Source organism: Choristoneura fumiferana, chromosome 23 (genome assembly GCF_025370935.1).
Source record: "Choristoneura fumiferana chromosome 23, NRCan_CFum_1, whole genome shotgun sequence".
Taxonomy (NCBI): Eukaryota; Metazoa; Arthropoda; class Insecta; order Lepidoptera; family Tortricidae; genus Choristoneura; species Choristoneura fumiferana.
In genome coordinates this window covers 14,862,389-14,876,411 of record NC_133494.1, presented here as the reverse complement: position 1 = coordinate 14,876,411, position 14,023 = coordinate 14,862,389, and the positions used below count along the sequence as shown (strand labels likewise).

The 14,023-nt window shown below is 36.8% G+C and overlaps 1 protein-coding gene across 1 annotated transcript; it reads left to right on the top strand.

Annotated features, from left to right (window-relative positions):
• The first annotated feature begins 4,343 nt into the window (after positions 1 to 4,343).
• LOC141440816 (uncharacterized) lies at positions 4,344 to 11,264 on the top strand. The gene is made up of 2 exons (XM_074105367.1): positions 4,344 to 4,543; positions 9,752 to 11,264. The coding sequence occupies exons 1-2, from the start codon at positions 4,399 to 4,401 to the stop codon at positions 10,372 to 10,374; spliced, it is 768 nt and encodes a 255-aa protein (XP_073961468.1). The 5' UTR covers positions 4,344 to 4,398; the 3' UTR covers positions 10,375 to 11,264.
• Positions 11,265 to 14,023: the final 2,759 nt, after the last annotated feature.

Here is a 14,023-nt window from a genome sequence, read left to right as displayed (position 1 = left end):
CATAAACGACAATCAAACCTATTTTAGTTAAAATGCCGCTAAAATTCGTTTGTCCTTATCTGTCACTTCGAAATTTGTATTTGTTAGAAAGGGACAAAGCATTTGTTAGTTAACATAGGCTTGTTAAGTTTTATGAATAAGGGGGTTAAAGTTTTACTTCATTCGACACGAAATACGGTCGTATTAGTTACATTATCCTTATTAAGCTGCATTTCCACCAATCTGTGCAAGGCATGTGTTTTTAATTAACCAATAGAAACGCTTCATTTACCTCTTTCCACCACACCCGCTTTCCACCACAGATGTGCTGTGCGAGGCGAGGCAGGTAGGTACTACTTAACATTTCTCGCAACACACCCTTGCACATTATTGGCGGAAAGCTTTAGTTAAGCTCTGGTGAGACATACCTGGGTCAATCAACAATTTCTTGTTTTTGTGTGTCACTACTGGTATATCAATTTTATTTCAAAAAATATAAGACATACATTGATTCTATTATGTTAATAATTTAATTAGACTATCATCCAACAACTGAACAAAATATAGAATATTACATTTTATAATTTATAGATAAATTATTGGTTTTCTAGGGGACACATTTTCACTTCCATACAAAAATTTCGTGTCCCTGTGCATACATTCAATGTTTAATTTCGTCTTGGTGTAAAAAAATCGTTCACTGGTATTTAATGTTATGGGTTATTTAAATAAAATACTGCATTTAGTATCTTAAAACGTTGTGCCAATCTACAGAACTTGAATATTTAATTTTACAGTACAGTTTAAAAAAGTGTCCCTGTGAAAATAAAAAATACTAAGTCCCCTAACTTACCATTCTAAAAGTAGGTGTAAATGTAATGACGTCGCATGACCTTGGCTAGTACAATAGACAACCTATCTGAATGTCACATGACTCGGTCCGCCATTGATGCGGCATTTTTTAGCATTGTTCAACTTAAACTAACTATGACAGATTATTGATTTAACGAATAAACACTAACAGGTAACAAACAAATTATACTGGAACAGTAGAACATCTATCGTCCATCGCCTCACAGTAAATTGCCGCCCATCGCCACGCAAACAAATCGCACTCAGGTGTCGATGCCAGGAGCGCATTGAGCTGTGTAAGGGCACGGGGCAGCGGCGAGTTTCTGCACGACACGGTGCGCGATATTTAGAAGTAAGTACCTACTAAAACTTCCTTCAACGTGCCTTCCCGCATCGACGCTAGAACTTCGTCCTGTGGCGTTCTATTCACTTCAGGCTTAATTATATTGTTTGTTCCCAGTAGAATGGATATGGAAGCACCGTAAAGTTGTAGGTCATGTCCCTGTGGCTCAAACTGGCACTAATTTAGTTACTATTTAACTGTGCTCTTTGAACCGAGAAAACGACCTGCTTGTATTAAACTATAACTCTCAAGCCAATAGTTATATATAACTACTATGTATGTACCTAGGTATGTTACGTAAACAATTTATTTTTGTACAATTGTTATTGTACAAAAATACAAAAAAATAATAATAAAATAAAAAAAAATATTAATAATAATAATAATAGTATTTTTTTTTCTAAATAATATTTAATGATTTTTAATTAAATGCAGACAACCTTCCGAGTATATCAACGTGTTCACAATTAAAAAAAAACGATTACGTTGATATACAATTTGTTCTATTATCTAATCAAGTGAAAGTAGCTGGCATCGACATCTGTATAAACCTGGCAACCGAGTAGTTCGTCCAGGTAAATAATAGCAAACCCAACGTCAACAATTCTACAGGTTTCATACTTTAAGTCAATATAAAGTTTTCTTATTATCTCGATGATGCAATTTTTTTTATTAAAAGGATTTATTTAGCAAACAAAATATATTTTCTAATATACAAAATTTATTATAAAATATATTTCATTCTATTAACAGACCGGTGCTGATTTTTTCAAGTTCGGATCTTAGACCACACTGTTCTTATTTGCGAAACCATTTTTTAGTTCTGTAGGTAGTATGGTTTTCATATATTTTGTAAAGTAAGTAAGATTGCGGAATCTGTACTGCTTCGAATGTGATTCTCGGGAATTTCCAGGAACTTCCCTGGAATTGATGTCTACTGGTGGGCAATGCAACAAGTGGTCATTAGATTAATAACTCTCAGTAGTAAGCATTCTGTTGGCGGTAACCACTGGTTGGGCAGCTGTGTTGTTAAGAAAGCCCTTTCTTTTATAAAATAAAAACCTACTTAATAAAAATATTTTTTTCTTCTAATGCTCATCGATTTCCTATTTATGCTGAATCTACATAGACGACATAAATTGAGTAAAAACTTCGTCTAAACTAAAACAATCATGCCAACAGCCTCGAACAAAAAATATTTAATTAATTCAGTTTTTTTAATAATGTGGGTTTTATATCAATCATAACCCATAGCCATATATGATATGTCCCACTCCAAGGCACAGCCCCCCTTCTCTGAACGAGGGGCTTTATAAATATAAGTAATTAACACAATTTGGTATAAAATGAAAAAAAGTGAATACCTAGCAATGCATGAAAAATAAAAGGTATCAACAATAATAACGAATCCCAATAGTTTAATTTCAAAGCACCCCTGTATACGTCACAGAGAGCTCAATGAAAAAACTTAAATAACAACCTTTTATCTCAGCCCACGCACCCTGTACACACGAAGTTCTATCACGCCTTTCACAACGGATGGAAGAAAATCCAACGAAAGAAATCAATATCCACTGCAATCTATTTAGGTGCCATCAGTCCTGAAGATTGTTCGTTTTTCTTTGATACTGTTAGTTCAGCGATTTTTTACTTTTGTACTTCTGCCCTACAGTCAGACAGTATAACGTATTTGAGGCTCTCTCTGAATTATTTGTTAGAAGCTGCAGGAAATTAGACCATCAGGCTGGAGGCCATTTGCTGGGTAGCTGGGGTTCCGTGACATATGCTCTCATATGGTAATAAGCGGTTAGGTATTAAGTAGGTACAGTAAATTGACGACCGGATGGGCCAGTGGTTAGAGCTGACTATGAAGCGAGGTCCCTGTTCGCTCTCCGGTCGTGGCAGATTATTTGTATGAAAGATGCCAAAGTTTATCCTCGAGTATTGTATGTATGTATGTAAACTCTTTAAGTATTGTACAAAATAAGTAAACAAACACAATTGACAAACATTGAGAGTATAACGGTATAGAAAACTTCGTGAGGAACCTAAGGGCTATCAGTCTCTCAAAGGGCTGATAACGCACCTCGATACCCCTCGTGTTGCGGGTGTCCATGGAACCAGCGCGGGAGCTACGGTCCAAGGTCTCCCATGCTGTGAGGCCTGTGCCCAACACGCGTGTGGACCTACATAGGGTGGGATGATTAGATTAGACCTAAATCCGCCAATTTCCCACAGAAACGTCTACCTTTCTAACGGCCTGAAATAATCTCAAAGTTTCCAAATCAAATTTAATTTAAATTCCTAAAGGCACAAGTAAACTAGTTATGTAGGGCAGGGGAAAGGAAACTTTGACCCTTGACTGTACTTCGATGACACTTTGACTTCGATTTGGGGTGAATTATCGACTTCGTTCAAATTACACGTTTCCTTTTTCAGCTAAAGAATGAAATTGGTACTATGATGACAGTGAGACCCTGAAAAGGAATAGGATAGTTTTTATCCCGGAAATCTGGTTTTTCAGCCCAAGATTGCAGCAATTTTCATCTACTTCTACTCCAAGTGGCTTCAATTTTGGGATTTTATGCCGTTCCCGTGGAAATTTTAGGATAAAAAGGCTTAAGATGGCAAACGTCGAGCTATTTACGTACAGTCGAGTGCAAAAAATATGGACTTATCTAACCCTACAAAATATGTAAGTACCACAGACTTATTCCGACGTAAAGAGGTTGTGGTAAAATATATTTGAGTGGTTCGAGTAGATACATATTTTTGCAGTTGACTGTACCTACTAAAAAAAATTCATCTAAGTCAAATTAGTTGTCTGAAAATAAAAACTTTTTTTTTTTTTTTTAAAGTAAATCTTCCAGCGGTTTTAACATCAAGGAGTAGGTAACAAACGCACGCACGCACGAACATACCTATCTTATTGCAAACTTTCGTATATTTATAATTTATATGTATATTATGTACCTACATAGGTACCTGTAGGTAAATGTATTATAAAATAGACACCAGAAATAATCACACCAGAACCTACCTATATTCCAACTTGCTAATTTCAAAACTAAACACGACATCGCGTGAAATCGCGTCGCGACAGTATCGACCACGACCGGCCTTGCACGACACGGCAACGTCGCAGTCGCACCGCAATGTCGTGCGGCAAACGGCAACGTCGCGTCGCATAACTAGTCTGTTACATTCTGTCGCTGCAATCGGTCATGGAGACCAAAGTGAGCGTGACATCTTTGATTAACGAAGTGAGAAAAAGACAATGCTTGTGGAATAAGAAAGACGATTATTATAAGAATCGAGTGTATGTTGATAAGGTGTGGGATGAAGTTGCCGAGGCTTTGGATAGAACAAGTAAGTTCATAAAATTGTTAAATGTAGTCACGCAGACACAGTTAGTTTTAACAAGTTTTTTTTATACTTACTTACACTTAAATACTTACTACTTCTTTTTAGCGATTACTTTTTAGGAAAATAAACGGAACCCCTTTTCGTATAACATAATACTTAATGATCTTTTAATTTGTTGTCCGATTGTCCGTCGGTCCGTCAGTCAAGACCGTTTTTCTTAGGAACGCGCGAAGGTATTAAGCTGATATTAGGAACCTAATATCACTACTCAGATCAGTAACCCTTGAAACAAAAAAAAAATCGTAGTAAAAGAAAATTATGTAGGTTTAATGTTTAGCAATGAATGGGGCAGGATAGCTTGCTAATAGATTTTATCAGGCGCCAATGTGTAGTGCGCATAGTAGATACTTTCCTTGACTATACCTACACACACGTTCATACCTAATGAACGGATCGGTACAAGTAAGATAACTTAAGTCTTATAAACGCACAATCGAACTAGTTTGAAAGTAATCGCTGTGGGACCTTTTCGTAGATAAGTAATATTATAAACATTTTACCCGACTGCTCGAGGGAGAGTCAAGTTTTTCGAGGCTCCGATCTAAAACGCGCTTGCGCCAACGTTTGTCGTGTCGTCTTAATGTACCAACAGTGCTTGATTGAGAGTTCTAACCGCCCTAGGCTAACTATGAATATTATGCCCCCCCCCCCTAGCAACAATAATTCCTCACTGATCTACTGACCTCTCTTTTTCTCACTCAATCCACCTATCCCACTATAGCACTCTCATCTGAGTGTCAAATGCACGAATTTTCCTAAAATTACCAGATATTAAGTTGTAAGTAAATCTCAGCTTAACTTGTGGTCCCCGTGGTCCTTACGCCCTACTAGGCTCTCGCCTTATTAGCCTGTGGGTAAATCAGGCCCTGGCGACCGAGTTTGCTCTGGCTATAGACACCTCGTAAACACACGTTTTCCCAGAAATAAGACCCAAACATCCCCACACGTCAAATGTTATCGAAATCGTTAGAGCTGTTTCCGAGATCCACGAAATAAATAAATATGCAAGCATTGCTCGTATAGAGGTCTACACTACACCGTGTCAGGATCGGAATTAGGGATGTTATGGAGCTCCGTATCCGTAACCGAAACTATCCGATATCCGAAATAAAAAAACTATCCGTAACCGAATCCGATATAAAAATTTCGGATAGGGGCGGAATCAAAATGTTGTTAGAGGTTTTTGTTTTTGCCCGGCCGAGCCGACAGAACAGCCGCGCGCGTCTTGTGCATCTATTGTTTATTATTTTTCTATTGCTCAGTCGTAATTTACGACTCTTAATTATTACAATAAAATTAGAGCCAAGCCATCTATTTTCGTATTAGAAAGCAAACTCTTTACTGTACAAAGGAAAATATATAAAAATACAATTAAAAAAAAATACAAAATTATACGAGTAGGTGTTTAAGGCTTAGTTTGTAGTTTTTAGGTTTGTTGTTTTCGATCGACATATAGCTGTAAAAATATGCAAGTTGAAGTGGAAATGGGCGGGCCACATCGCTCGAAGAATAGATACGTTGGGGGAGAAAAGTTCTCGAGTGGCGACCGCGAACCGGAAGACGAAGAGTTGGCAGGCCTCCCACCAGGTGGACTGACGGCATCGTGAGAATCGCGGGTAACATGTGGATGCAAGTGGCGAGTTGTCGTTCATTGTGGCGTTCTGAGGGGGAGGCCTTTGTTCAGCAGTGGACGTTTTCTGGCTGATGATGATGATGTTGATTTAAGCAATACGGTATTTGACTATTTTGTATATGTTTTATAAATTAAAAATATACAATGCCTGTTATCGAATAGAAAAACAATTTTTAAGCTACCTTTACATTTAAAAAAGTTATGAATGTTTGAAATTCAAGATTAGACAGAGAAAGACATACTGGCATGTGACGTCACACGCCAGTACCGCCATACTTGCTGCATAGAGAAAAGCGTTTTAGAAAGAGACAGGTAGATTTTTCAAAAAATCACTATAAATCCAATTTACAACCGATTTAAACTTTCTCTTCGCTAAACACTATCTGTATATCTCTATTTTCATAATAATATTAAAATATGACAATATCAGGAGTTGTCAAATACCGTATTATGTCTAGTTCTAGCCTAGGCTAACAATGTAATTTATATTAGGTCCGTCTATTATGTTCGTACCAAAGCAATTAGCACAAGCTCCTATATTTGCCTAAAACGCGCACAATTATCTGCTAATTATAGACTGAAGCACATCAGCAATACAAATATTGCTGAGTTATTCCATAAAGCAAATATTGTGTCAGGTTCGCTAAGCTCAGATATCATTCCTATTATCTGTTGTACAGTCAAGGGCAAAGATACCGACACGGCCAAAGTTGCAAAATAATGTATACACGGCCTTAATGTTAAGTGCATAAAGTCGTGTATATGTCGGCGGCCGATCGTTAAATCCACTAAATCACGAAATTCTTATCGCATATCGCATATCGTGAATTGGCGCCATTTCATGAATTGGCTAAGGGACATCCGCCATATCGTTGAAAACTCATTTGTCTAGTGACGTTTAGGCAGATCATGAAATTCCTAGGCATATCATGAAATGCCGCCATTTGCCGTTGTGGTCATAATTCAAACTAACTACCTACTCCTCGCTTCGCTCGTCGTGCCTAAATTTTTCTTTTTTTCGACATATTGCGATGTGCCTGGTATAGAGCTAGGAATATCGACGAATGCATTGCTCTAATCGATCTATACCGTATTGTTTCTCAGGCACATCGTGATATGCCTAGACAACTTTTAGGCATATCATGAAATGGCGCCATTTCACGATATGCCTAGGAAATTCGTGATCTGGCGGATTTTACGATCGGCCGCCGACATATAAATATTTTTGTAACTTTGGCTGTGTCGATATCTTTGCCCTTGACTGTAGCATTAGTAATTAAGATCCGCAGTAGTATAAACAAATCTCTGGGATATGACCTACGAAGATACCTATCCATGACCAAATCACGCAGGGCATGATGTTGCAATGGCGAATCAATTTTATCATTTACCTAGAAATATCAGTCATTAGATCAAGTCCCTGAATCTGTTTAGTGAAATGATAAAAACAACCGATAAAGGCAACTCGTTTTTTTCATTTCACCAGATTTGTTTAGTGATTTGATGAAATCTCTGAAACACGTCAGTGAGTTAACGAAATGAACTCGCAAAGTCAACTCGTTTTATTACCTATTACATTAGACACGTTCAGTGATAATGATGAATCTCAAGTCTAGTCGCTCGTGCGTTTGTGTTACCTCCTTGATGATTTAAGATGATCAATATTGAACTTTAATGCCTACTTTTGACATTTTATTTTACCATTTCACTAAATGTGAGAGACTGGATCAAACTTAATTGTAGAGTAAAATGTTATATTTAGTACATCCCTACATACCTACGCCATTTCACTGAACCATTTCAGAGATTTGATTTGAAGAAATCACATGTACCATTTTACAGTAGAGACCCCTAAGCCTATAATTTAAGTTTATTTCCAAGCTTATGTCACTTGTCGAAAATTAAAATAAGTGGACTTAAGCGTGATCCATGATATCATAATAATTTGACACCGTTTATTATCCGTTTATTACACCGTTTATTACTAACACTATGGATACTCTGTTTGTCCGAAATAAGGAATTTGAATTGAATTGAATTATATTCAAGCGTCTGTATCTAAGTCTCAATATTAATAAAGGTAATACGTACATTAATTACAACGAAACGCGCAGGGAAAACCTTTGTTTCCTCCAAGGAACATTACAGGCTTACAGCACACTTGAAGTAACAAACCTACGTTCGTGAACTCACGCATTTGAATAAATGGAGGTAATAGCATTACAGAATAAAGTTTCTTTTCGAGCGCTCACCGAGGTATAATAACTTCCTCAGAACTAACGTTCAAGATAATTATATTCATTATTTTGAAAGTATTGTTAGGCGCTGTTGTTCAAAAGTATATAATACCTATCCTATACCTATACTGCTGTCGTTTTTTACGATATTCATACAGACAAAACTGCGAAAACCAAAATTTATAATGTATAAAATTCCTAAGGATACATGTCCGATGTTCAGTTGATCTACGTTTAAAATTAAACGTACAAAACTACTTTATTATTATTATTATATTTAGCCTATAACTGTGTCCCACTGCTGGGCAAAGGCCTCTCCTCTCGTCTTCCACATCTCCCTATCCAGAGCTATATTTCGCCACTCACTCAGTTCCGCGTCCAGGTCATCTCGCCATCTCCGCCTCGGCCTGCCTTGCCGTCGGTGCCCGTCATGTGGTACCCACCATGTGGCTTTATGCGCCCATCTTTGTGGGTGCATCCGGCAGACATAAACTACTACTACTAACTACTACTAGTTCACGAAAATCCTAACAACTTGATTGATATATATCATGACAACTTGCAACTTGGATTACCCTATTGTCGTGCCTCACTTCTTAACAATACATTTTTTTTTATTGCTACCACCATCTTACTCGCTAATCCTGCCGCAGCTCCTGAAGCAGCAGTGCGTGCACTGTTGTGCTTCGGCGTGGAGTGTAAGACAGCCGGTGAAATAACTGCCACTTGAGGTATCCCATCTTAGGCCTCTAGGCTGGCAACGCATCTGCAATACCCCTGGTGTTGCAGATATTTATGGGCGGTGGTGATCTCTTACCATCAGGAGACCCACTTGCTCGTTTGCCATCCAGTCAAATAAAAAAAAAACAAAAAACATATCGCCACTACTTTGAAAAAATCTTGCATTTCAAATCAATATCAACAAAATTAACCCTTGAAATAATGTTCATAAAGTTCTCACAGAAAAATCATCGACTACATCACATTCTACACTACATACAGCCAAAGTCACAACATTTTGATTTTGCAAGAAGTAAGATACTTTTGTGGGCCAATCAACTATTTTACCCACACTTTTGGCGTCTCCTGCGTTACCAAAATTGTCTCTGCGTTACCAAAAAATCGTACTTCCGACAAGATATTTCACGGTTTAATAGGTTGAACTTACGTAGGATGGCATGTATTCATGTACACCATCTATTAAATTATAGAATGGTAAGGCCACAATTCTCTTTTTATGGCGTTAATAATTTTAACATGTTTTTTTCTGATTTCTTTCAGAAGATCAGATCAAGGTGAAATGGCGGAACTTACGAGATCAATTTCATAGAGAACTAAAGAAGAATCCAGTTTCTGAGTCTGGCAGTCCAGAAGTAGATAAATACGGCGGTAAATGGGCTTATTATGACATGCTCACGTTCCTCAAAGACCACATAACTGTCAGACCAGCCGAAGACGTTAGAGCTGATGCAGAAGATGACGATTCCTTCGATAACGTCGGTGATACTCGTGTTGTCATCAAAAGAGATATTGATTTTGATGAGGAAATGCCTAACGAAGTAGATTTTTTAGATCCCCTTGATCATAACGATGACACCTCAGATTCTATGATGACGCCCCTAGCACAGCAAGGAAGTTCTAAAAAAATTAGACTAAATAAGAATCTTAAACGTGTTAAAATGATGAATGTTCAAAGACAAATGGAGATTCCAAGGAGAATGCACAGAACGTCGGTTGGTAGGGAATTGGATGAAGACTTGCATTTTGCGTTGTCGATAGTACCGTACCTGAAACGATTAGATCCACTGAGAAAATTGATAGTGAGGAATGAGATACAGAACTTGCTTATTGGTGAATTGCTTAGTGACTCTCAGACGACATCGAAACCGTTTCATTCGAACTGAGACGTATGACGACGATTTGCACTCCTGTAAATATGTTCATGTTGTACCAAAAATGTTTTCAACAAGTTATAAATTTAATTCTTGGGTCTGCTCATGATCATGGCTACTGTATATGGTCGAAACATTGAAGTTATTTTAGCAATATTTGATTTATGTCATGATTAGTTTTTCGATAAAATGGTGCTTAGCATCTCTACATAGTTGTTAAATCATACCATGGACGTTTTTATGAACAGTGTTGTTTTAGTATTTTTTAGAAAAGTTTTAACAAGGATGTGTGATACGATTTGAAGATTTTTTAGTAGAGTTCAATCGTTTGTTTTATGAAGGCTTTGTTAAATTTTATAAATGCATAATTTATTTTGCACCTTTTATCAGAATCTATGCAATAGGTTTCAACGACAGGTTCTACGAAAGCAACCTTCACAGTTATTGTTAAAAGTAAAATTGACACATAAAAGAGCCTTAAGAATCTGTGTGAATTAAGAACACTTACAAAAAGCTCAAAAAACTGATGTTCCATAGATACAGGAGCAAAAAATTTATAAATTAAAAAATTAAAATCCAGGTTCTGCTACTCAAATGGAACTACTTTAGTTCTGCAACTTTCAAAAATCCAAACAAATTAAATGATTTTCAATGTACGGCATCCAATAGCCTAAATGACATCGCCTGTCACGTAGCAAATGACGAATTTCGCAATACATTGCTTGTCTAATTAAACTTTAAACTGTTATATAAATCATAATACAAGTTATCTTCAAAAGTTGTAGAACTAAATTAGCTCAAGATGAAGAGTGGAAGCTGTGGTTTAATTTTTTGTTCCTGTTACAGGGCCCACCTTGTATATCTCACCTAAATTGAATAAAGATACATATTTTACCACTATAGTTCCGGTTTTTATTATTAATGAACTTTACGCTGCGCCGTTTTATTATGCATAATTAACTATGTATCTTAATTCTTGGTTATTTCAAGCAGTAAGAGTAAGGTAGACTATTGTAGGTACTATATGGTCTTGAATTTTTGAAAAAAAAAACATCGATTGTGTTCATATTTCAAAATGTTTATTTCGTAAATCAGCGTATAAAATAAATGAAAATGCAGTAAATTTTGCATAATGGTGTTGAAATTTCCTCGAGCCAATTGGGCGTAATTGAAAAGGACGTCGACGTCGGCAAGTCTTTTATTTTAGTGGATGGCTTTAAAGTGTGTTTAAAGACCTAATTTATAAGTATTTCATACTAGACTTTAACCGCACATTAGATCTAGCATTTAAATTGAAATTCCGGGATTTCTAAAAGAAAAACTCATGGAAATACTTACACAAAAGTTATATCATGGTTTAACTCGCATATTCCCATACTTTCCCATTTATAATTTATTAGCAGGCAGGATGCCGTTGACCCGGCGAAGCTAGCTACGGATTTCTGATTACCATTTACAAGAATAACGAGCGTAAAATCAGAGTCTTGCTTAAAACGCGTAGGATAACTTAGACGCAAAAATACTAAACAAAACTCTCAGGCTAAAAAGCCAATTTCAATGCTTACTCTTGTGTGTTATTTATTCATACAGTTTTGCCTCAGAAAGGTGATTATCCTCATGTAGATATGAAGCAATTTATCTATTTTCAAGATATTCACCGCGGGTAAGGGATTGAGCGCTCTGCTGGATATGTTAGCGAATATATTTTGAGATTTCATAGGCTTGATACGGAAAGTGTATTGTAGTTATGTTGTATTTGTACCTACTTATTTTTGATCCCTAATAGCATCATATTTTTAAGGTTAAGTACTACAATCGGCACAAACGGTACCCTTATAATAATGTCCATCCGTTCGTGAGTCAAGAACATTTATCTCAGGGACGCGTGAAGGAATCAAGCTGAAATTAATAACAAGTAGCCAGGTCTGCTATTGCTTGAAGTAGTGTAAAAATCAAACTTTCAAATCAATACAATCAAAAGATACAGTCATTAACCTCTTCACCGCCAGAGTCATCTAATCGTGCCAGCCAATGGAATGCCTCACACGCCACGGTCATCTATACATGACCAACATTCAACTCGAAATTAATCCTTCTGCAATGGAATTAGAAATCAAATTGATTTGTCGCTGGTTTTTCTCTGGCGTACACAGCACGTTTTGTGTGGCGGTGAAGAGGTTAAAAAAGATTTAATTTTCCAATTTTGCAGTCAAATCGCTAGAGAATCAAAAGCTATGGGGTACTTGTAATCTTCAAATTGAGCATGAAGGTAGCTCCTATAACAGTCTTATAATCGATCATATATATTAGTAAGAAAAACCTTCAAATCTTAACTTTTGTATGTCGGTCTGTCTGTGTCTTTAACCAATTTAAAATGATCTAACTCTCCGTAAATTTTGCTTAGGCGCAGGGTTCTGCTAACATTGCGTATTTATGGATACCTACCTACAATGCGGCCAGTATCCTAAACATCGAATATATGTAAATAAATCTATCCTTTCTCTCTCTCTTTTCACATAAAAATACCAGTTTCATCTTTGCTTCACAATCTTCTCAAAACAGATATCAAAAATTTAATCGCAGTCCGTTCAATGTTGACCATAACCCATGAAGATTAAAGGGCGTATGGCACAGAATGTATTATTAATCATGTGTAAATTCGGCCTGTCCGCGCCATGGCGCAATTAAATCCTGTTTTTCATAAATTTACGCTTTTAAATTTATTTTTTTGCGAAAGTAACCTTTTTTGTACAATACAGAGTTCGGTAATACTAGATGATTGATGACCAAGAAGTATGGGGGATTGTATTGTTTACAGTTTTATAGTATTATGAAGTGTGGTGGTACACTCACCAGTACCAATATCTGACACAACAAGCGTGCATAAATATCTGATACGACTCTATTTCTAGGGTAGGAAGGACGTGTCAGATATTTTTGCACGCTCCGCTGTGGCAGATATTAATGCTGGTGACTGTACTACACGAAAGGTGCTCGGTTTACAATTCCCACATAGGCTCGATAGATACACCTAACAACATTAAATAAATAAATAAATAAATAAATATCACGGGACAATTCACAACAATTGACCTAGTCCCAAAGTAAGCTTAGCAAAGCTTGTGTTATGGGTACTAAGCAACGGATAAATATAATTATATAGATAGATACATACTTAAATACATAGTAGGTAAACAACCAAGACCAGAGAACAAACATTCGTATTTTTCAAAAAAAATGAAAATACAAACTAAAATATAGATGCACAGAAAAACCAGAAAAATAAGACCAGCACTGGGAATCGAACCCAGGTCCTCGGTATTCCGTACCGCGTGCTATACCGCTACACCACTGCTAGTCAACAGTACAGACACGAATTTCCCCTATGCACCTCATATCTCAGCTTGTTTGTTTCTTATTTAGCCACTTAAGCAGTGACGCTAGCGACATCTATGCTGTAGCCCTCATCGAGAAACTTTCGGCACCCCATTGGAACCAACCGCTCACTCGGACAAGACATGTCGTTACTAAGCAATCTAATTAAGATTGGTTTTTGGAATCTTTTTGTATTTTTTATTTCAATTCCAAATATATTTGAAACCAATCTTAATTCGTATTTTTCATACAAATATCAACCCCGACACGGGAATCGAACCCGGGA

Excerpts from the sequence above, each read along its gene's own strand:
- LOC141440816 (XM_074105367.1), top strand. The coding sequence starts at position 4,399 with ATGGAGACCAAAGTGAGCGTGACATCTTTGATTAACGAAGTGAGAAAA. Across the intron at positions 4,544-9,751 it reads CGAGGCTTTGGATAGAACAA|AAGATCAGATCAAGGTGAAA; the intron begins GTAAGTTCATAA and ends GATTTCTTTCAG.